Here is a 22216-nt window from a genome sequence, read left to right on the forward strand (position 1 = left end):
TGAGGTAGTCAAGCCTGGTCAGGATACCCGGGCAGTGAGGTAGTCAAGCCTGGTCAGGATACCCGGGCAGTGAGGTAGTCGATTCCTTTTCAAAAGAGGAAACAAAAGCAAAAAACCAAAAAGGCCTTGAGAGAAACACAGACGGGGCCCTCCAAGAGGCTCCTAGAAATATCCTGATAAGGCCCAAAAGGGCTTGGCAGTGAAGAGCAGGCAGGAGGAAGGGTCCAGTGAAGGTCTTGAAGGCTGGGGAGTAGCTAGAGTAGTTGGAGGTATTCGAGGCCAGGTGAGAGTAATTAGTGGGCAGGATTAGGGTAAGGGAGTACCTGCTCACTGGATTGTGCAACACTTGAGCCCACAGGCCTTCCTCTGCTCAATATTAGGGAGATTCTTGAGCTCCTCCTCAGCTCTCACCCTACGAATTTCACGAACTAATTCATGGAAGGCTTGCTCCACACCTTGCCTAGTCTTGGCTGATGTCTCTACATAAGGGACCCCGAAGTTCCTGGCCACCTCCTGGCCCACTGTGGTGTCCACCAGTCTGTCAGTCACGTCTACTTTGTTGGCCACCAACACCATGGGTACATGGTTGGTACCCTTGAGCCTCCGCAGATGTTGCCAAAGGAAATTCACGTTCTCAAAAGAGCAGAGGTCATTCACTGCGTAGACCAAGAGAAATCCCTCTCCCCAGCGCATGGCCTGGTCCCTCAGAGGGTAATACTCTTCAACACCTGTGGTATCCAGGATGTCTAGCTGGCATGGCTCTTTGTCCACCACTGTTTGACTATGGTAGGAATCTTCAATGGTGGGGTCATACTCGGTCACAAATTGATTCCTACTAAACTGCATAGTCAGAGCACTTTTGCCCACACAACAGGCACCCATCACTGCCAAATTATACATCTTGGTTCTGCGTCTGGCTGGATCACCTATGGAGGTATGGACACAAGAAGCCATGAGAACTGGGAAGGGCTCAAGTGGCCTCTAGTCTACTTTCCAGGCTGCAAGAAGTCAGCCCATTTCCCTGGAGGTCACCTCTCAGGAGGAAGTCTTTCCTCCGGCCTCCAGCCTCAATTTTTTGTTAATCCTCTTCCTTGCTCCCTTTCAAATCTCTGGGGCCCAGCGGAACAAGGTTCAATCCTTCCCCCTCTCCCCCACAGAACTTCAAATACTGGAAATCTCTGAGTGCCCTGGCTCTTGCTGACCAATCCCAAACCCATTACTGCACAGGGCTCCAGGCCCTCCCATTCTGGCTGGCTTCTCCCAGTCATCCTCTGATTTACTGGCGTCCTTCTCAGACCTCGCAACCAGAAGCCCTGGGGTCAATTCGGAAGGCTCTTAGGAGGCAAGAGCAGTGCTATTTCTACAGGCCACGCTCCTTCACATTACTGTGGCCCAAAGGGGTTCTCTTTGGGCGCTGCAGGGTCTGCAGCTCCTGCATCAAAGGGTCTGAGAGTGCTCAGGCCAGCTTGGCTGCAAACTTGGCTGCCCCATCTGAACCTGCAGTGATACAACCCAAAACGTATGCGCTCAGGCAGCTACGGTGGGAGGAGGGGACTGGAGGCGACTGCCAGCGGCACTGCCCACAGTAATCCCCAGGGAGGAGCTGAGCTAAGCCAACACCTCCTGCATTAATGCAGTCCAAAATGGCACTAGCTTGGGGTCTACTTGCCACCCATCCCATTGCTGTTAAATGAGAGCTGGTCTCTACATACTGTTTTGGAGCTGTGAAAATACCCAGTCAGGTCGCATCCAGGTCTAGTCTTTAAGGGCGGAACTCCTCAGAAGCACCCAGAAATAGAGGTGGCCTCCTCCTTACTGCAAATGCTTTTCCGAACCCCAGGTCTCCAAGGTGACTTGAGATACTCCTCCCCTAGGCAACAAAGGCTCCTGGAAACCACGCCCCCACTCCTTTGGGATGTGGGGAACCTCCCTCATTTTGGAAGCTCCACCCCAAAAGAATTTGGGAAGCCCCACCCCTCACTACAGGAGCCTGTTGGGTTACCCAAGTCTACCCTTGCTGGAGTTTTGAGCTTTTTGAGCTCAGGAAAACCAATGGCAACAGCACAATGATTTCCTCCATCCTTGGGAGTTTGATGAAGCTTTATATATATCAGAAAAGTTATTGGCCCCAGCCTCACAATGTACACTGGGGCCAAGGTAGTTATCTCCCTAGGATTCCAACCTAAGGAAGATAATCCAAGAGTTCTGGGGCAAAGTATAGTGCGCACAAAGGTCTTCAGAACTCAAGTCCCACAGGAAAAAGTATGCCCTGTCCCCACTTTAAATCCTACTCTTTTTTCTTTTTTTTTAAAAATAGTTTTAATTTACCAGATATTTGCATGGGTAATTTTACAACATTGACGACTGCCAAACGATTTGTTCCAATTTTTCCCCTCCTTCCCCCCACCCCCCAAATGGCAGGTCGACCAATACGTGTTAAATATGTTAGAGTATAAATTAAATACAATCTATGTATACATGACCAAACAGTTGTTTTGCTGAACAAAAAGAATCGGACTTTGAAAGAGTGCCTGTGAAGGAAATCCAAAATGCAGGCAGACAACATTAGAGGGATTGGAAATTCTATGTAGTAGTTCATAGTCATCTCCCAGAGCTCTTTTCCTGGGTGTATCTGGTTCAGTTCATTACTGCTCTATTGGAACTGATTTGCTTCATCTCATTGTTGGAGAACACCATGTCCATCAGAATTGATCATCATACAGTTAAATCCTACTCTTAACCCGAAACTCCTCCTTCTCTTTCGTCCTTCTGTTTCCACCTCCAAATTTCATTGTTTCCTCCATCCTTCCTCACAAGGACTCTGGGCAACCTCGCCTTTTTCCTTCCAGCCATGGCTGCCTCTGAGTCCGGAGTCCCTCCCCACTTTAATCTTCCCTGTTTTTCTGATTGTCTTTAACTTCAGGCAGACTTTTTTCATGTTGTTTTCCTGGCCTGTGCCAAGCCTGTTTGGGTGGGTTCTTTCTCAGAACTCCAGGACAAGACTCGTCTGGCGCTTCCTTTAGGGGTACTAAGCACACCCCACCACTTTTTTTCCTTGGGTCCCATCAACCTAAATCAGGGTCCAGGTGTTTTGAAGATCCAGACCCAATTCCTGAGTTGAGAGCCCCAAACTCCAGTTGTCCTTTCTTAATTAAAAAAACAAACAAACAAACAAACATATTTCTAATGTCTTTTGGCTTTCTATCACAATTCTTTCACTACATCCCCCAATACATCAGGCACCTCCCCTGCTGACATCCAAATGACAAAGCCATCAGTTTTGACAGGCCATTCACCTTTCTGTACTTGCAGTCCTCCAGACTGTGTCCAGAGGAAGGACTTTACAGGCTCCATTGCCCCAACCAAGAGTAACAGTTCCAGGCAGAAAAAGTTTGGTCTAATGGCCTCTGCACTGGCATTATTGAAGTTAGGATTTATTCCCTCACTTCCCTGCTTCTGTTCCTCATTCTCTGGGTCAGTCTATAAGGCTTCCGGCCTTTTTCAGAAGTCCTCAGAACCCCTCTTTTTGACAGTATAATAATATTCCCTCCCATGCTTTGACCATCATTGGTTCTAACATTTATCCCATGATGGACACCCACTTTGCTTCCAGTTTTTGGCTACCATAAATGTTGCCATGGTTCTCTCTCTTATGCAGGTGTCCAAAAGAATCCCCTTCTCTCATCATCACAGGAGGAAACCTCATCTTTGTCCTTTATCAAGAAAATTGAAAATACTTGGTATGAATTCCCTCTTCTCTCTTCTTTCCTCACCTCACAACCTCTTGCCATGATCTGCTCCTTTCCCATCCTTGATTCCATTCTCAAATGCAGAGATGCCTCCTCCCCTTGTTTAGACCAGCCCTTCTCTATGCACCCTCTAGTCCATCCCCTCCTGCCTTCTCCACAGATAGCCAGTCATCCCTATTCTCTGTTCCTGATTACTGATGGCTTCCCTGCTGGGTAACATTATTCTGAGTTCTCCCTAACCCTTAACAAACTCTCATCAGAAAAGAGAGAAAAAAAAGGGATGAAAGGAAATATAGTAATCATAACTGCAAATGTTAAGGGGATGAACTCATCCATAAAATAAGTCAGAAGTCTATGAAAGAATAGATTAGAACCCACAATCCAATCACAAGTTTTTTGTAAGATACTCTTAAAACAGATAGACACCGAGTTAAAATGAGGGGCTAACTAGGTCAAATACATTTGGCTGAAGCAAAAAAGGCAAGCTTAACAATTATGAGCTCAGACCAGACAAAAACAAAAATAGATCTCATTAAACAGAGAGAGAGGAAATTACCTTTTGCTAAGAGGTACCATAAACAACACAGTAATCTTAAAAACTTTTTATACCAAACTTTTCAAATAAAAGCTTCATCTCACAAGTAGAGAGAGTAGAGAACTGAATCAAATTTACAAAAATGAAAGTCTTATTCTCCAACTGATAAATGGCTAAATAACCTAATCAGGCAGTTTTTAAAAGGAGAAACTGAAGCTACTTCTAGTTATATAAAAATTCTCTAAATCACTGATTAGAGAAATAAAAATTAAAACCACTCTAAATTGTCACCTCCTGCCTCTCAGAAAAGACAAATTCTGGAGGAGAAAAAACAGGTGCACTAATGAATAATCCATAGAGTTGTGAACTGGTTCAACCATTGTGGAGAATAATTTGGAAGTAGACCCAAAGAAGCATAAAACTATGCCTGTGCTTTGTTCCAGCAATACCAGGTCTGTGTCCCAAAGATATCAAAGGAAAAGAAAAAGGGCCTATACATGTACAAAACTCTATAGCAGCTCTTTCCTTCTGTCATGGTAAGGAATTGAAAATTAAGGCACATGGTCAACAATTGGAGAATGGCTGAACAAGTTCTGGCATCAATGTAATGGAGTAATATTGTGCTATCTGAAAGGGAAGGTTGTTTCAGGAAAACATAGCAAGACCTATATGAACTAATACAAGGTGAAGTAAGCAGAACTAAGAGATTATTACACAAGAGCAATCTGGAATTATGCCCAAAAAGTTATCAAAATGTGCATACCCTTTGACCCAGCAGTGCTACTACTGGGCTTACATCCCAAGGAAATACTAAAGAAGGGAAAGGGACCTGGATGTGCCAAAAATGTTTGTGGCAGCCCTTTTTGTAGTGGCTAGAAACTGGAAAATGAACGGATGCCCATCAATTGGAGAATGCTTAAGTAAACTATGGTATATGAATGTTATGGAATATTATTGTTCTGTAAGAAATGACCAGCAGGATGAACACAGAGAGGCTTGGAGAGACTTACATCAACTGATGCTGAGTGAAACGAGCAGAACTAGGGGATCATTATACACTTCAACAATGATACTGTATGAGGATGTATTCTGACTGAAGTGGATATCTTCAATATAGAGAAGAGCTAATCCAATTCCAATTGATCAATGATGGACAGAATCAGCTACACCCAGAAAAGGAACTCTGGGAAATGAGTGTAAATTGTGAGCATTTCTTTTTTTCTTCCCAGATTATTTTTACTTTTCGAATACAATTCTTCCTTTGCAACAACAACAGCAAAATTCAGGTCTGCACATATATATTGTACCAAGCATATACTATAAGATATTTAATATGTATGAGAGGGAGTGGAGGGAAGGAGGGGAAAATTCGAAACAGAAGGGAGTACAAGGGATAATGTTGTAAAAAAATTATCTATGCATATGTACTGTCAAAAATGTTATACTTACAAAATTAATTAAAAAAACAAAAAAAGGAAAAAAAATAAAGTTAATTTTCAAGAAAGAAGAAAGTCATGAAAATAAAAAAGAGAGATTATTACACACAATAATGTCAATGTTGTAATGATAATCCAATATGAAATATCCTGTTACTCTGATTACTACAATGTTCTAAGGGAATTTCAAAGGACCCATAATGAAGAAAAGTAATCTACCTCGAGAGAGGACTATGTACATAAAATGTAATTTTCTCATTTTATTTTTCTTAGTTTTTTAAATGCCTAATATGGAAATGTTTGCATGATTTCACATCTATTATATCATATTGATTGTCTTCTCAGTGGGTAGGGGAAAGCATGAGAGGGAGGGAGAAAATCTGGAACTTGAAATTTAAACAGAAAATATTTAAAATAAATAATACATTTAAAAATATATATATATATATATATATATATATTTAATCTTCTGATTCAACTTTTTCCAAAATGGTTATTATCCTAAAATTCTTCTCACTTTTTTAGTGCCACTAATTGAAATAAAATTAGACTCATTGTCTGGACTTCTTTCCTCTAAAACACATTTTTGTCTTTCTTCTTCAACTGCCACTGCTCCGGAGTTATTGATGACCTCCTGACTCCAGATCTAATGGCCTCTTGTCCATCCTCCTCTCTTGATGTCTCACAGCCTCTGATGCTGCTGACCAGCCTCTTCTCTTGGCTACTTTCTCCTCTCTTCTGATTCTCCTCCTACCTATCCATCCACTACTTCTGAGTCTTATCTCCTGGTTCATCACTCAAGTTTCAAGTGTTATTACTCATTGTTGGTGGCTTCCAAGGCTCCGTCCCAGATCTTTTTCTCTAGTACACACCACACTCTGATTTGGTGCCAACATATGTTTTCATGGGTTCAACCATTTCTATACAGATGATTCTCAGTATCCCGCTGGATTCAGCCTGGCATTCTCTCCTGACCTCATGTCTCCAACCACCTCTTGGACATTTGGAACTCTGTCTTGTAGACACCCCAAATTAACATGTCCCAAACGAATTCCGTTTTCTCCCAAATTCTCCTCTCTTCCCAAATTCCTTCTTTGTCTAAGAATATTATTCTCGTGTTTGTATCCCCAGCAGTCAGCACAATGCCTGGCACTTAGCAGCTATGTGATAAATGTTCGGGGACTAGGTGGAGTTATCAGGCGTTGCTGGAATTTTAGCAGTGTCAAGATGACTAAGAGGTTGCAGACAATCATATTACTATCAGTATCAACAATATTCTGTCATTATGCTCTCACTTTTGTCATTTTCCCCCTCTGATTCTGAGAAGGCAGAATAATCTCATTAACTAAAGGGTAGGAATGTAAGAACATTGTTGACGTGCTGGAATTTCCAAGGATGATTTAGGGGATTTCTCCATATGACACTGGATATTAACAATTTCTGTCAGACTGATCCTTGACTGCCTCATGGCCGTCAATCATGAGGGATATCCCTCCTATGCAGGCAGTATTTCTCTCTATAGCATTTCTTCTATTCTCTCCCCTCCCATAGCCAGTAAATGCCCTAGTTCAGACCCTGTCATCTCTTGATGGCCATCGTTTTTTCGTTGTTCTTGTTGCTGTCTTGGAGAGAAAAGAGGTTGAGTGTAAGAAGGGAGTCCCCTGACTGCCAAAGATTCTTCTATAAAGTAAATCTAATCATGTTACTGTCTTCCCCCCATACTCAATGTACTTTTGTGAATTCCTACTAATTAGACATCAAAAGTATTAAGTGCCTGCTGTGTGCCGAGCTCTGTGGTGGATGGGGGAATATAAGTACAAAGAATGACAGTGGTTCTTGCATCAGGTAGAAGAGTAATTCTGACATTTGATGCTCTTCCCAACCTGCCTCCCACTCCGGTTCCGGTACACTCTTCCTCACACATTACAACCCAATGGAACTAGCCTTCTTGTCATTCCTCACACACATCTCCCTCCCAGTTCCTCTCTGCATCAGCTACCCCAGTGCTTGGAATTCTCTCCCTCCCTCCTGCCTCCCCTGGGAATTATTGGCTTGCTTCAGGATGCATGTCCATAGCCATCCCCTGCAGGAGGCCCTTCTGGTTCCCATCACTCCCGGCACCCATCCCTGTGCCTCGCCCAGCACCAGTTAGTACCTCTTTCCAAGGTTATCCCATATCTGCTTTGTATGTGTTCGGTATTTTGTACCTTCGGAGCTTTTATGAGCCTGAGGGATCCTCATCCTAACTCTTCCTTGCAGTGATGAACCTGGTTCTCCAGAGCCAAGCTCCTACTCTTTTAGGGCTTCCCCTGAGGCAGTGAGGCTGTCCTGAAGCCATGGGCTTGGGTTCCCATTCTGGTGTATCCTTCTCCAGTGTTAGCCACCATTTACAATCTGTATCCCCCCCGCATAGCTTTGAAACTACCCAAAGATTCCGGAATCATTTCACCATTTGACATCAGTTAGCTTTCCTAAAGGAGTATTTATTGAGAAGACAGCAAGAGTAGCAGTTACAAAGCATTTTCTGAATGCCTGGGGCACACCCTCTCCCTACAACCCCTCAGATGGAGAGAAAGCCAGGACTCCATGTTTAAGTAGTTGCTCCACAGCATTTGCTCCTTCATATTGACTTTGGCCGAGGAGATAATGGATGGATGGATTGATGGATGGATGGGTGTTTCTTCTAGGCCGCCTTGTCTGGTCTGGATGCTAGCTCAAGCAGGCTCCTCAGGACCTCCTTTGTCACTTAGTCCAGCCAATTGCAAATTCTGATACAGAATCCTGTTCCTGGCCGTATGGCAGCTTGCTTATTTGACCTTCTTTATCTCCCAGATTGCTGCCTCATCTGTTGCTCCTCCACCTAAGAGCAGGAAAACCCAGCACCAAGGCAGCAAAAAGAGGCCTGGATTCACAGCCCCATGTAGACCTGGACCAGGAGAGTTTGGCCCAAGGCCTCTTCCCATCAGGAGCTTACAGCACGTTGTTCCTTTATCACAGCCAGAGAGAAAGGGGGACTGAATCACCTGATTGGATCCTTGTGGTGTAGATGCATCCATTAGCCAGTTCTTTATGTGGGAAGCAGACAAGAAGTGATGCCTGCACGTGCTCTAAAGGTCTCTATCCAAAAACCAAAGTGGCGTAGAATTAGTGGCCTATATCAGGGCATCTGGTGCATCTCTCCCTGTCAGAACTTCCTGCCCTAGACTGCACCTGTGTGCAGTCCGGCTATGACCGAGATCTTGTGTGGCTGACAGTGTAGCTCATGGGCTCAGGACCTAGAAGGAATGTGTCCATTTAAAACAAAAAGGCTAGTGACTTAGCCTGAGGTCCAGGAAAGATTGGTTGATTATTACATTCTCAACCAATTAAGGTATCAAGGCTTAAAAAAAGTCTGAGAGTAGTTTTGATCTCCTCCTTATAACTGAAAATTGTAAGACACTGTGGCAAAAGCTATTGAAACAACAAACAAAAATAATCTAAATATTTTATCCAATTAATTTATTTTACAATGGCTCGATACAAAATTGAATTTCTCTTCCTTGACAATGTCCATATGTAGATATGTAATTTAAATAGTCATTCTCATTTGCTACAGTCCATTTCCAGGGACCAGTCCTTTGACTTTGACTCATTGGTAATGAGATTTCCCAGTGGGGAAATTCCCTCCACAAATCCAGGTTGACACCTTCTCTGTAACTCAGTGTTAGAGTTGCCTAGAGTATTGGGATGTTAAATGACTTGTCCAAGTTCACACAGCCAGAATATATGAAAGGCACAATTTGAAACTAAACATGAAGGACTCTAAAAGCCATGCATACCCTTTGACCCATCAATACTACTACTAAGTTTGTATCCCAAAGAGATCATAAAAAAGGAAAAGGATTTATATGTAAAAAAAATAGTTATAGCAGCTCTTTTTATAGTAGCAAATTGGAAACTCAAGGGATGACCATCAACTGGAAAATGATTATGGATTATAAATGTAATGGAATAATAATGTGCTACAAGAAATATTCAGCAGGCAGTTTTCAGGACTTATGTGAACTGATGCAACGTGAAAGGAGCAAGACTAAGAAAATAGTGTACAAAATGACCCCAATATTGTGTGATGATCAAGTATGAGGGATACGTCCCTTCTCAGCAATAGAATGATCTAAGATAATCCCAACAGGCTCATGATGGAAAATGCCTTTCACATCCAGAGAAAGAACTAATGGAGCCTAAATACAGATAAAAGCATATTCTTTTCACTTTTAAAATTTTTTTCCATTTTTTTGGTCTGTTTCTTCTTTCACAACATGACTAATAGGGAAATTTTTTTTCTTTAACATTTTATTCTCAATTACATGCAATTTTTGCTGTTCATTTAAAAAATTGAATTACAAGTTATCTTCCTTCTTTCCCATTTTCCCTTCACCATTGAGAAAGCAAACAATTCAATATGGGTTATACACATATAATCATATTTACAGGTGCATATTAGTCATGTTGTAAAAGAAAAGAGACAAAACCTCAAGAAAAAAAAGTAAAAAAAAAAAAGAAAAGAAAGAAAGAAAGTATGCTTCAATCTACATTCAGACACTATCAGTGCAGCCAGGTGGGATAGTTGATAGCCCTGAAATCAGAAAGACATGAATTCATATATGGCCTCAGACACTTGAATTAATAGCTATGTAACCATCACCACATCACTTAATTTCAAATTCCTCTCCCCCAATTTTTAAAATAAGTTTCTAGATTGCTGATTATTTGTGTTACATAAAGTTATGTCTGAGATCTTAAATAATTCAATTGAGCTTTTACCCTGCCCATTATTCCCTTTCTAAGTTAGGGTATTACAAGAAATAGGGTTGTCTGTGATTCTCTGGAAAGGACAGCAGTAGAATAATGTCATCTCAATCTTTATCAATATTTCATGTTTCTACATTACTCTTATCTTGCTCTCTGTCTTTCTTCAAAGTGTGGATAGATACTTTTTCTTTAAAGCTAATTGTCTCTTCATCCTTTTTCTTCCTTTATGAACTCTTTGAGATAGAAACCCAGTAAAAGCACTGCTGGATCAAAGGGTTATTCACAGTTTGAGAGCCTTTTGATCACAGCTCCAAATTGCTTTCTAGAATGATTGGATCAGTTCATAACTCCACCAACAATGCATCAGTGTCCTAATTTTCCCACATTCCCTCCATCATTCGACATTATCTTTTCCTTTCATCTTAGCCAATCTGAGAAGAGTGTAGTGATACCTCAAAGTTGTCTTAATTTGCATTTCTCTGATCAATAGTCATTTACAGCACCTTTTCACATGACTAAAAATGGCTCTGCTCTGTCTTCATTTCTTCAACTGAAAATTGTCTGTCCATATCCTTTAATCATTATTCAATTGGAGAATGACTTGAATTATTATAAATTAGAGTCAATTCTCTGTGTATTTTAGAAATGAGGCCTTTATCAGAACCCTCAAATGTAAATTTTCCCCCTAGTTTATTGCTTCTCTTCTAATCTTGTCTTCATTGGCTTTGTTTGTATGAAAACTTGAACTTAATATAATCAAAATTATCCATTTTGTTTTCAATAATGTACTCCAGTTCTTCTTTGGCTACAAAATCCTTTCTTCTCCATAGATCTTAGAGGTAAGCTCTCCTTTGTTCTTCTAATTTGCTTGTAATATCACTCTTTAGCTAATTCTAATTAGCTTGTAATATCAGCTAGGTGGCACAGTGGATAGAGCATCAGCCCTGAAGGCAGGAAGACCTGAGTTCAAATCTGTCCTCATGTACTTAACACTGTGTGACCCTGGGCAAGTCACTTAATCCCAATTGTTTGAGCAAAAACAAAACAAAAGAAAACCACTCTTTATGTCTAAATCATGAACTTATTTCGAGTTTACTTTGTATAAGGTGTTTGGTGTGGATCAATTCCTAGTTTCTGGTATACTGATTTCCAATTTTCCCAGCAGTTTTTATCAAATAGTGAGTTTGTATCCCAAAAGCTGGGATCTTTGGGTTTGTCAAACACTAGATTACTATAGTGATTGACTATTTTGTCCTGTGAACCTAATCTAATTCACTGATCAATTATTCTATTTCTTAGCTGAAGAAGGCGTATGTGTGACTGATGTTTACATACCCTCCTTTTAGGACTTCTGGAAATCTTTTACAAAACCGTGTTGATTTATATTGTTTGTTATATCACTAATTGCATGTACAATTCCTGTTTGTTACACCACATCGAGTCTGCACTGACTGTGGGGAGAGTCATCACTAATAGCCTCTGCGTTATTGCTATGTGCTTGTGTAATAACTCCCATGTTGATGGGTTTGTGCATACTAGTCTCTAATAAGGCCCTTCAACCCAGAAACCCACTAGCAAATCCCCACTTCTCTTTGGTGCTTTTCATCTCCCTTCCTGAGATGTCAGGGAGGGCGTGATTATCTCCTTTTTAGTGCTTTCATCTCCCCTCCTGTGAAGTCAGGGGGGCATGATCACCTCCTTTTTGGGGTTCTCACCTCCCTGAAAAGTCAGGGATGGCGGGACCACCTGTGGGCACCAAACTCTGTCTTCCCAGAAATCAGTAGGATCACTAAACCTCTTTATTCTGGATCCTTTACGGTCAAGGTCAGGGGATTAGGTCTAACAATCTCACAGACATCTTCCTCCCTCAAAACGCCAGGAGAGACTAACCCAGCTTCCATGTCTCAATTTCCTCTTCCTCCTCCTCCTCCTCCCACACAGGTCACTTCTCCCTCTTTGTCCCACCAATCAAGTCAGCACAGAACAGCTGGGGAGGGTCAACCTTCAAACAAGTTAATAGGGAACTGTCCAATTGGCAATTAGTCTAACATGCTTCATTATCCAAGTGCATTGCTCAGTTCTAGCCCTTTACACTTAGCCAATACCAAAGGATTTTAATGACCAGTGCTTTATAATATACTTTTAGATTTGACACTGATAGGCCACCTTCATTTACATTTTCCCCATCATTTCCCTTCTTGATCTTTTATCCTTCCAGATAAACTTATTTTTTGTAGATCTGTAAAATAATTTCTTGGGAGTTTGATTGGTATGATAGTGAATAAGTAGATTGATTTAGGTAGTGTTATTTTTATTTCTAAAACTATTTTGTAAATTAACAAATTGACCTTTCTCTTTACTGCAAAGTAGACAATAAATTTCCAGCAGTTTGGTATTTTGCATATTGCATACATTTCAACATTCTTTATTACTACTCTGCTACCTAGGTGAATATCTTGATCCTGAACTAGAACATTGTACAGCCATTGTACATCCTCTCAGCCTTTTTCTGGGTCCATGCCATGACAGGATCTTTCGACCTATGCCTTCATTGATAGTCGTACTGCCTCTGAGTCCTTCTCACCCTCATCTGAACATACATCAATAGAGAGTTATCATTTTCTTCTGAACATCATTTAATAATCCATGAGGTATCATCATATAAGATCCAGGATAAATATAAGATAACTAATAAAGAGCAATTATAATGGACTCAGTAAAGTGAAATTATTCATTTCTTATATATGAAAAAGTTATCAGCACTCTCATATATCATCAATAATCTGATGTTATTCATGTAGCTTGAAAAAAAAACTTGGGCAGAGCAGTGTATGATGTATATTTTAAAAAAAGACAAAATAAAATAAAACTGTATGAAGAAGAAAAAAAGGAGACATGAAAGGAAGAATTACTAAAGAAGCAAGTGGAGGACAAGGAAAAGGAAGTGGAGGTCATCACTGGGTAGTGCTGTAAACTTATTTTCCTTGGAAAAGGGTTAAAGAGTAAACCTATATATCTAAAAGGGTATAAAAGTCTAATAAAGGGAGGGTATCAGGAAGATATTTAGAGTGGTGAGTAGATTAAGGTATAGGAGTGCAAGGTAGGAGATAAAAGAAAATTAGAAGAATGAGGAAGAATAGAGTAAATAGGGTGAGAAGAATAGTGAAGAAAATAGGAAGAAGGGAGAAATATACAACACTATTAGAATGTGAATGGTACAAACTTACTCATAGAAGAGAAACAACAGATTAAAAATCTGAATTAAACAATGTTGCTTTCAAGAAAAAGTAAAAATAAGAGATACACACAAAAATAAAGTAAAGGGCAGGAGTGGAATTTATTATGTAGAAAAAATAGGTTTATGTAATCATTATCTGACAAAATTAAAGCTCAAATTAATTTAATTAAAAGACAAGTGGGGAAACAATAGTATGTCACCAATATTATATAACATTGTTTTAGGTCATTTAAAATGACCAGGCAGTCCAAATACAATTCTTCCTTTGCAACAACAACAACAAAATTCAGTTCTGCACATATATATTGTACCTAGGATATACTATAAGATATTTAATATGTATGGGAATGCCCGCCATCCAGGGGAGGGGGTGGAGGGAAAGAGGGGAAAAATTCGGAACAGAAGGGAGTGCAAGGGATAATGTTGTAAAAAAAATTACCTATGCATATGTACTGTCAAAGAAAATGTTATAATTATAAAAATTAATAAGAAAAAATTTTTTTAAAAAATGACCAGGCAGTATAAAATACCCAAGCGGATACCTGCCAGTAGTCACAGGCATACATAAACAGAAACATAAAACTTTATAAAAATGATGTCAGATTTGAATAATTGGAATAATAATTATTGTCTGGTAGGTAAAGTCAAAATAATTTTTAAAAATGACAAATTTACTTAGAGAGTCTATTTAATACCATATCAATTAAATTATTAAAAATTATTTTACTGAGTCAGAAAAATAGCAATAAAGTTAACTTGGAAGAATAAAAGGTCAGAAATTTCAAAGGAACTGGAGAAGAAAGTTGTAAAGGACACTTCTTTATAGGGTTCTCACTAATTTTTCGATTCCAATCCTTTTAACAGTTTTAGCAAACTGGCTATAAAGCCCTTTGGTTCTCTCAGACTCAGACTGTTTCATAAGAAGAGAGGCTTGCAACTAGGTCTTTGTGGACCCTACTGGTCAGCCATGTCACACCATACCATAGGGTACTGGTTTTTCTTCTATTTGGTTTATTCTATTTGGTTTCTTTATTTGGTTCTTTGATTTGGATTCCTTGCCTTAGATCCCAACTTCTTTTTTATTATAACTTTTTATTAACCAGATATGTGCATGGGTAATTTTTAAGCACTGACAATTGCAAAACCTTTTCTTCCAACTTTTCCCCTCCTTCCCCCCACCACTCCCTCAGATGGCAGATCCACCAATACATGTTAAATATGTTAAAGTATAAATTAAATACAAAAATAAATAAATAATAAAAATACAATATCTGTATACATGTCCAAACAGTTGTTTTGCTGTACAAGAGGAATCAGACTTTGAAACAGTGTACAATTAGCCTGTGAAGGAAATCCAAAATGCAAGGGAACAAAAATAGAGGGATTGGGAATTCTGTGTAGAGGTTCATAGTCATCTCCCAGAGTTCTTCACTGGGTGTAGTTAGTTCAGTTTGTTACTGCTTTATTGGAAGTGATTTGGTTCATCTCATTGCACAACGTTCCCTTCTGCCCCCCTTCCCCTCTCCCCTTGGGTTCACAACGTTCCACCCCCTGCAGCTGCAGACTAGACTCCCTCAGCCTCTCTTCCCGCCCCAATTCCCTCCCCTGCCTCCACCTCCCCTCCTCCTCCTGCCCTCCAGGTGACTCGGTCAGTCAAGTCTAACAGCTCCTGCCCCTGCTGGGGCTCCAGGGGCGAGGCTGGGTAGGAGGGGCTGGCACTGAGTGGGGGGGCGGGGCTCCTCTACCATAGAGTTGTGGGGTGAAGGGCTGCGGCTGGTCAGCTTCCTTAGCTCAGCCTCCCGGCTTTTCTCTTCTCTCTCCCCCTGGAATCCCAACAGCCTCTGGTGAGGTCTTCCTACCTCCATCTTGTATTCCTGAAAGGTAAGTAGAGGCAGGAGGACCTGCGCAGGTCGGGGGAGAAATTACCTGGAAGGGCGTGCTCTGTGAGCCTCGCTTCAGGGAGCCCGGCCCGAGCTGGACTGCGGTTCTTGGGCCGAACTAACGCAGGGGCTCCGGGGCCTGAGGCAGTGGGGGCCCTCGTGGCACAGCACCTGGTCCCTGAGTGACGGGATGGGGCAGGGTACTGGCAGCCAGGCCGGGAAGACCCCGGAGAAGGGGGGACCTCAGCTGGATGCTGAAGCATCCACATGCAGAAGCTCAGCGGGAAACGAGGGGAAATGGCTCTTTTTCTTTTTTTTTTTTTCTTTATCTTATTTGTTTTATTAATTTTTATAATTATAATTTTTGATAATATATATAGGCACGAGTAATTTTTAAAATAACATTATCCCTTGTATTCATTATTCCAAATTTTCCCCTCCCTCCCTCTACTCCCTCCCCCTGATGACAGGTAATCCCATACATTTTACATGTATTACAGTATAACCTAGATACAATATATGTGTGTAAATACCATTTTCTTGTTGCACGTTAAGTATTGGATTCCGAAGGTATAAGTAACCTGGGTGATAGACAATAGTGCTAACAATTTACATTCACTTCCCAGTGTTTCTTCTTTGGGTGTAGTTGTTTCTGTCCATCATTGATCAACTGGAAGTGAGTTGGCTCTTCTTTATGTTGAAGATTTCCACTTCCATCAGAATACATCCTCATACAGTATTGTTGTTGCAGTGTACAGCGATCTTCTGGTTCTGCTCATTTCACTCAGCATCAGTTGATGTCAGTCTCTCCAAGCCTCTCTGTATTTGTCCTGCTGGTCATTTCTTACTGAACAATAATATTCCATAACCTTCATATACCATAATTTATCCAACCATTCTCCAATGGATGGGCATCCATTCATCTTCCAGTTTCTAGTCACTACAAAAAGAGCTGCCACAAACATTTTGGCACATACAGGTCCCTTTCCCCTCCTCAGTATTTCTTTGGGATATAAGCCCAATAGCATCAATGCTGGATCAAAGGGTATGCACAGTTTGATAACTTTTTGGGCATAGTTCCAAATTGCTCTCCAGAATGGCCGGATTCTTTCACAACTCCACCAACAATGTATCAGTGTCCCAGTTTTCCCACAGCCCCTCCAACATTCATCATTATTTGTTCCTGTCATCTTAGCCAATCTTACAGGTGTGTAGTGGTATCTCAGTTTGTCTTAATTTGCATTTCTTTGATCAGTAGTGATTTGGAACACTCTTTCATATGAGTGGATATAATTTCAATTTCATCATCTGAGAATTGTCTGTTCATATCCTTTGACCATTTATCAATTGGAGAAATGGTTTGATTTCTTATAAATTAGGGTCAGTTCTCTATAATTTTGGAAGTGAGACCTTTATCAGAACCTTTAATGTAAAAATATTTTCCCCAATTTGTTACTTCCCTTCTAATCTTGTTTGCATTAGTATTATTTTTAGAGAAACTTTTTAGTTTGATGTAATCAAAATCTTCTATTTTGTGATCAATAATGATCTCTAGTTCTCCTCTGGTCATAAATTCCTTCCTCCTCCACAGGTCTGAGAGGTAGACTATCCTCTGTTCCTCTAATCTATTTATGATCTCGACATAGCTCTTTTTCTACCCAAAGGCCTTTTCTCCTAAAATTTCAGAACAAAGTCGAGATCCAGAAACAAACTTGCTGTTCCAAGCAGAGTTAGAGCTGGAGTCTGGAGTAGCAAAGCTGGGACTAAAAGGGGATCTGGGCCATTAGGAATCCAGAGACCCTGAAAGGATGGGGGAACCCTGACCCACCAACCTAAGAAAGGTGGTCCCGGAGCCTACTCACCTTTACCTCCTGAAGAGATGAGAAGATTGTGGATTCTTGGGGTCCTGGAGAAGTGAGAGAACAGGAGTGGGCAGTTCCAGAGATTTAGTGACCCGGAAACTTCAAACTGTCTTTAAACTGACAGCGACTTTTTCTTTGGGGGGGGATTCCTATCGATGCTACCCCAGGAGAGGCCCAGGGAAGTGGGGCAGCTGCACCCCCTGGCCCTTTGCTCCCTAACCTAGAATTTCTGAAACTGGGAAGCATAGCACTGAATTAGGAAGAACTGTTTTCCAGCAATTTGAGACCTCGGGATTAATGATCCTTGAGCTGAAGGTATAGGAAAAATTAGCCTGGTGCTGCTTGGTATCTGAAGGCAGGGCTGGGATCTAGGGATAAAGGAGAATGGGAAGGGAAGTACAAACAAGTCAGCTGAGGTTACCAAGACTCCAGAGGAGTTCTCTTAGGTGTAAAATAGGGGTCCTGGCTGTGTCCCTTAGGGTTGTCCAAACAGATGCTGAAGGACCATTTGCACAGCACATGATTGGGAGTAAGTGGCCCCTGGGACCCCTTCAGCTCTCCTGAGCTAGAAGGCCACTTGTTGGACCATTTTTCCAGCACATGGGGAGGCATGGGTGGCCACTGAGGTCACTCCAGATCTCACTGTTCTCCTTTGGTGTCTGTAGGTCCCTGTGTGATTGGCCAGGTCTGGAGGCAAGATGGCATACAAACTCGTGATCCTGGGCAGCTGTGGCGTGGGCAAGAGTGCGCTGAGCGTCCGATTGGTCGACAACTGTTTTGAGACAGACCAGTACCCCACTGTGAAAGATTTCTACACCGAAATAGTGGTGGATGGCAAGTTCTGCCAGCTGGAAATTCTGGACACCCCAGGCAATGAGGAGAACCCTCATCGTTTCCGGGAGCTCCTGCACTGGGGGGATGGCTTCCTCTGTGTGTATGCAGTGGATGACATCAAGTCCTTTGTGGACGTGAACATCTTCCGGGAGCAGCTACTCAGGGTAAAGAACACTGACCGCATTCCTTTTGTCCTAGTGGCCAACAAAGCTGATGTTGACAACTGCCTGGTGTCCCCGGTGCTAGGCCAGGAAACAGCCAGGAGCCATAGGGTGCCCTTTGTAGAGACCTCGGCCAAGACCGGTCAGAACGTGGAACACGCTTTTCATGAAATTGTTCGTGAAATTCACAGGGTGCGGGCTGAGAAGCTCCCTGATGCTGAGCAGAACCAGGGCTGTGGGTTCAAGTATTGCACCATCCTGTGAGCACTTGTCCCCTTACGTGGGCCTGCTCCCTAATTGCATTGATTTGGGGTGTGTGGGGGGGTTCATTTTAAAGGGACTTCCCTCATCCGCTCATCTACAGTTTCTTACATTTTAGGATTTGTTTCAAATAAAAGTTGTTAGTTTGTTTATAAGTGTGCTGCTGGTGCTTTCTCCAGGGCTTCATGAGCTTTGAGGTGGGAATAATGTGAGTGCCGTGTGGCCTGGTGGAGAGAGCTGGGAGTCAGGAAGGTTGGACCTTAGGCCTCAGTGTTCCCATCAGTAAGATTGGGTTTGGGGGAGAGGTTTAGATGGCCTCTCCGTCACCTCCCAGCTCAGAGCCAGTAGGGGCCCCAGGGCACCTGAGCCTGAACTGTCTCAGACACATTTCCTTGGTCTTGATGGGCCAGTGGTGTCCTTTCAGGCCAGAGAAATTAAAATATTTTGGAGAAGTTAATTCGAGCCCTATCTGACCAAGTGTGGGTCCCACCCAAATAAACTCCAGATTGTCAGATCAGGCAATTTAACAAGGGTTGCTGAAGGGCCCTGACTGGAGGGGGGAAGAATCCACCATCATCCCAGAGATGACCCTTCTCCCCTTATGTGACCTGTGAGAAAACACTGTTGCCTATTGTTTCTGATTTTTCCCTCAGGAGCCCCCTCCAGTTGAACTCCCAGCATAGCAGAGACCACAGCAAGGAGCTGGCCTGGGAGGGGAGCAAGGTCGGGTCCTCAGCATGACCTTGCTCTGTATCCAGAGCCAAACCAGGAGGAGCCGTCAAGCTGGGCTGGCAGAGACTTGGTTCATTTTGGGGGGGTCCAAGTCCACCTTCATAAGATGAGGGAAAATAAAAAATAAGTGACCACCCAAAGTCCTGGGCAGCCAGTAGCCACGTCAGATCAGGAGGAGAGGGGGAGGAAGGGATCTTCCCACTGCTTGCTCTTGATCACACTAATTCCTAAATGAATGAAGTTCCTAAACAAAGCTTGCCGGGAGAAGTCAGAGTGAAGTAGATAGGATATTGTTCACTTGCCCAGATGTTTTCAAGTGCTCTCATATTGGCCAGTAAGCCAGTTCCTATTTTACCAGATTCCAAGCTACAGACACACAGACGCGCGCACACACACACGCAATTTCCTGAGATGCGTGTTTGTATGTGTGTGTCCAAATTGTCACAAAACAACTATCCATGTCTTGATCTAGAAATGTGTGTAAAATTATGTATAACTTAAACATGACCAACTTACTTAGGTTGTTTGTGTGCTTTAAAAAATGTAGTAATTCCCTAAACTTTTATCTGAAAGAGATGCCCTATGTCAGTCAGCCTACACGCACACAGGCTGTCTGAGCACTAGGGCTATAGGCACCATAATATGTCCTATGCTAAGGATATTGTAGATACAAGCAAAGTCAAATATAGTCCCTAAGCCCAAGAGCTCACAGTCTAGTAGAAAAGGTGACATACAAGCTACTCTGTACATACCATATGTGTGTGCATGTAGAGATATATACACACAGAAATACAGGTGTATGTGTGGTACACAGGTATATGACGGAGCGGGTGTGTATTGGAGGTAATCTCAAAGGGAAGGCTCCAGTTAGCCCTGAAGGACCAGGAAAGTCTTCCTGTGGAAAGTGGAATTTTTGTGGAGACTTGGAAGAAACCAGGGAAAGCAGGAAGAAAGCCAAAAATCCCATCCCACTTTATTTCTCTGAACTTGATTTCCGCCGAATGACTGTAATTTGGAGAAATTATCCCAGCAAGAAAGGGAATCTGGAGGGAGCTGCCAATGGGCAGTGAAAAAGACAGCTGCCCTCATTTCTCTCTTTAACAAAATCACTTCAGGAGCATATAATAACTGAAACATATTTCCCTTGCTCCCCTTGTGCTTCATTGCAAGTTTGTTTCCCATTTTTAAGGTCGCCAAAAGTGCTGAAAAGGGGAAAGAGAAATAGCTAATACATTATAACTTAAATGCCTCCTCACACACCCACTTCCCTTGACCTAAGATTTTCAATTAAATATTGTGAATGGGGATAACAACTTGCCACTTTGTTGTAACCCTCAAAATCATGTGAATTTCAGACTTCATTTTTCATTTCAGTTTTAAATCTACTTAGAAATGAACTAATTCATCTAACACCTCTTGGCTGTAATAATAGCTGGAATTATGTTGTCTGTAGAGCTTTACACAGATTTTATTCCCATAGCAGTCATGGCAGTTAATTATTAATTCCCATTTTACAAGTGAAGAAACTGAGTCACATAGAGGGTAAGTGACTTGCCTGGGATCACATAGCTAATAAAATGTCTGAGGATGAATTTGAACTCAGGACTTCCTGGCTCTGAGTCCCATTCTCTATGCACTACATCCCCAGACTGTTCTGACCATTCACTTCAGTTTGAATAAAATTCACACAACCAAGATGTGATTGAATGTGGAGAAATTAAGAGTCTTTACTTCAGCAAACCAATAGTCTCAGTTACACAGGGTAATGTCCTTTAGTTGTTTTGATGATGCACATAAGGGCTCACTAAGGAGTTGTATATTTGTCCAAGTATATATTCGTATGTGCATGTGCATATATGTGCTAATATTTTGGTGTCTCAATTTCCATTTTAAATGAAGAATTTTGAATTGAAGTGAAAATTTGATGTAGAAGAATAATTTTGAGTAATTTCTTGTCTGCCTCAATGAAATACTATTAAGCATTAATATGATGGAATATATATAGTAAGAAAAACAGTAATTTTTTTGGTTTTGTTGTCTTTGTTTAATTAACGACATTCTCCCCACAATTTATCATTTTCCTTTTTTGGTCATCTTCACCCATCTGACAGGTGTGAGATGGTTCCTCAGAGTTATTTTAATTTGTAATTCTTTAATGAAAAATGATTTAGAGCACTTCTTCCTAAAACCATAGAATCATAAAATCATGTATCACTGGATTCTTCCTCTGAAACCTTCCTGTTCATCTCCTTTAACCATTTATCATTGGGGAATAACTTGTATGCTTATAAATAATAAGCTGATAAGGGCTGCATTTCTCAAATATGTCGAGAACTGTGTTAAATTTAGAATAAAAGGAGACTTGGGGTTGATCAAATATTAGATTATTATAGTCATTGACTACTACGTCTTAGTGCCAAATCTATTCCATTTATCCTTCATTCTATTTGTTAGCCAGGACCAGGCAGTTTTGATGATTACTACTTTATATAGTTTAAAATCTGATATTGCTAGGTCACTTTCCTTTTTTTTCCATTAATCCCCTTGATATTCTTAACTTTTTGTTCTTCCAGATAAATTTTATTATTAATTTTTCTACCTCTATCTCATAATTTTTAGTAGCCTGATTGTGATGGCACCGAAGAAGTAAATTAGTTTAGACAGCATAATTTTTTTAAATTATTATTATATTGGCTATGTCTCCTCAAGAATATTTGATGTCTTTTCAATTGTTTAG

General features: G+C 41.3%; 2 protein-coding genes across 2 annotated transcripts; one reads left to right on the plus strand and one right to left on the minus strand.

The window, feature by feature from the left end:
- Positions 1 to 327: 327 nt before the first annotated feature.
- On the minus strand, positions 328 to 954 carry LOC141543231 (ras-like protein). Its single transcript, XM_074268162.1, has one exon. The coding sequence runs from the start codon at positions 952 to 954 to the stop codon at positions 328 to 330; it is 627 nt and encodes a 208-aa protein (XP_074124263.1).
- A 17235-nt stretch (positions 955 to 18189) lies between these two features.
- Positions 18190 to 18750, plus strand: LOC141544023 (GTPase NRas-like). The gene has a single exon (XM_074269678.1). The coding sequence runs from the start codon at positions 18190 to 18192 to the stop codon at positions 18748 to 18750; it is 561 nt and encodes a 186-aa protein (XP_074125779.1).
- The last annotated feature ends 3466 nt before the right edge of the window (positions 18751 to 22216 follow it).

Source organism: Sminthopsis crassicaudata, chromosome 5 (genome assembly GCF_048593235.1).
Source record: "Sminthopsis crassicaudata isolate SCR6 chromosome 5, ASM4859323v1, whole genome shotgun sequence".
Taxonomy (NCBI): domain Eukaryota; kingdom Metazoa; phylum Chordata; class Mammalia; order Dasyuromorphia; family Dasyuridae; genus Sminthopsis; species Sminthopsis crassicaudata.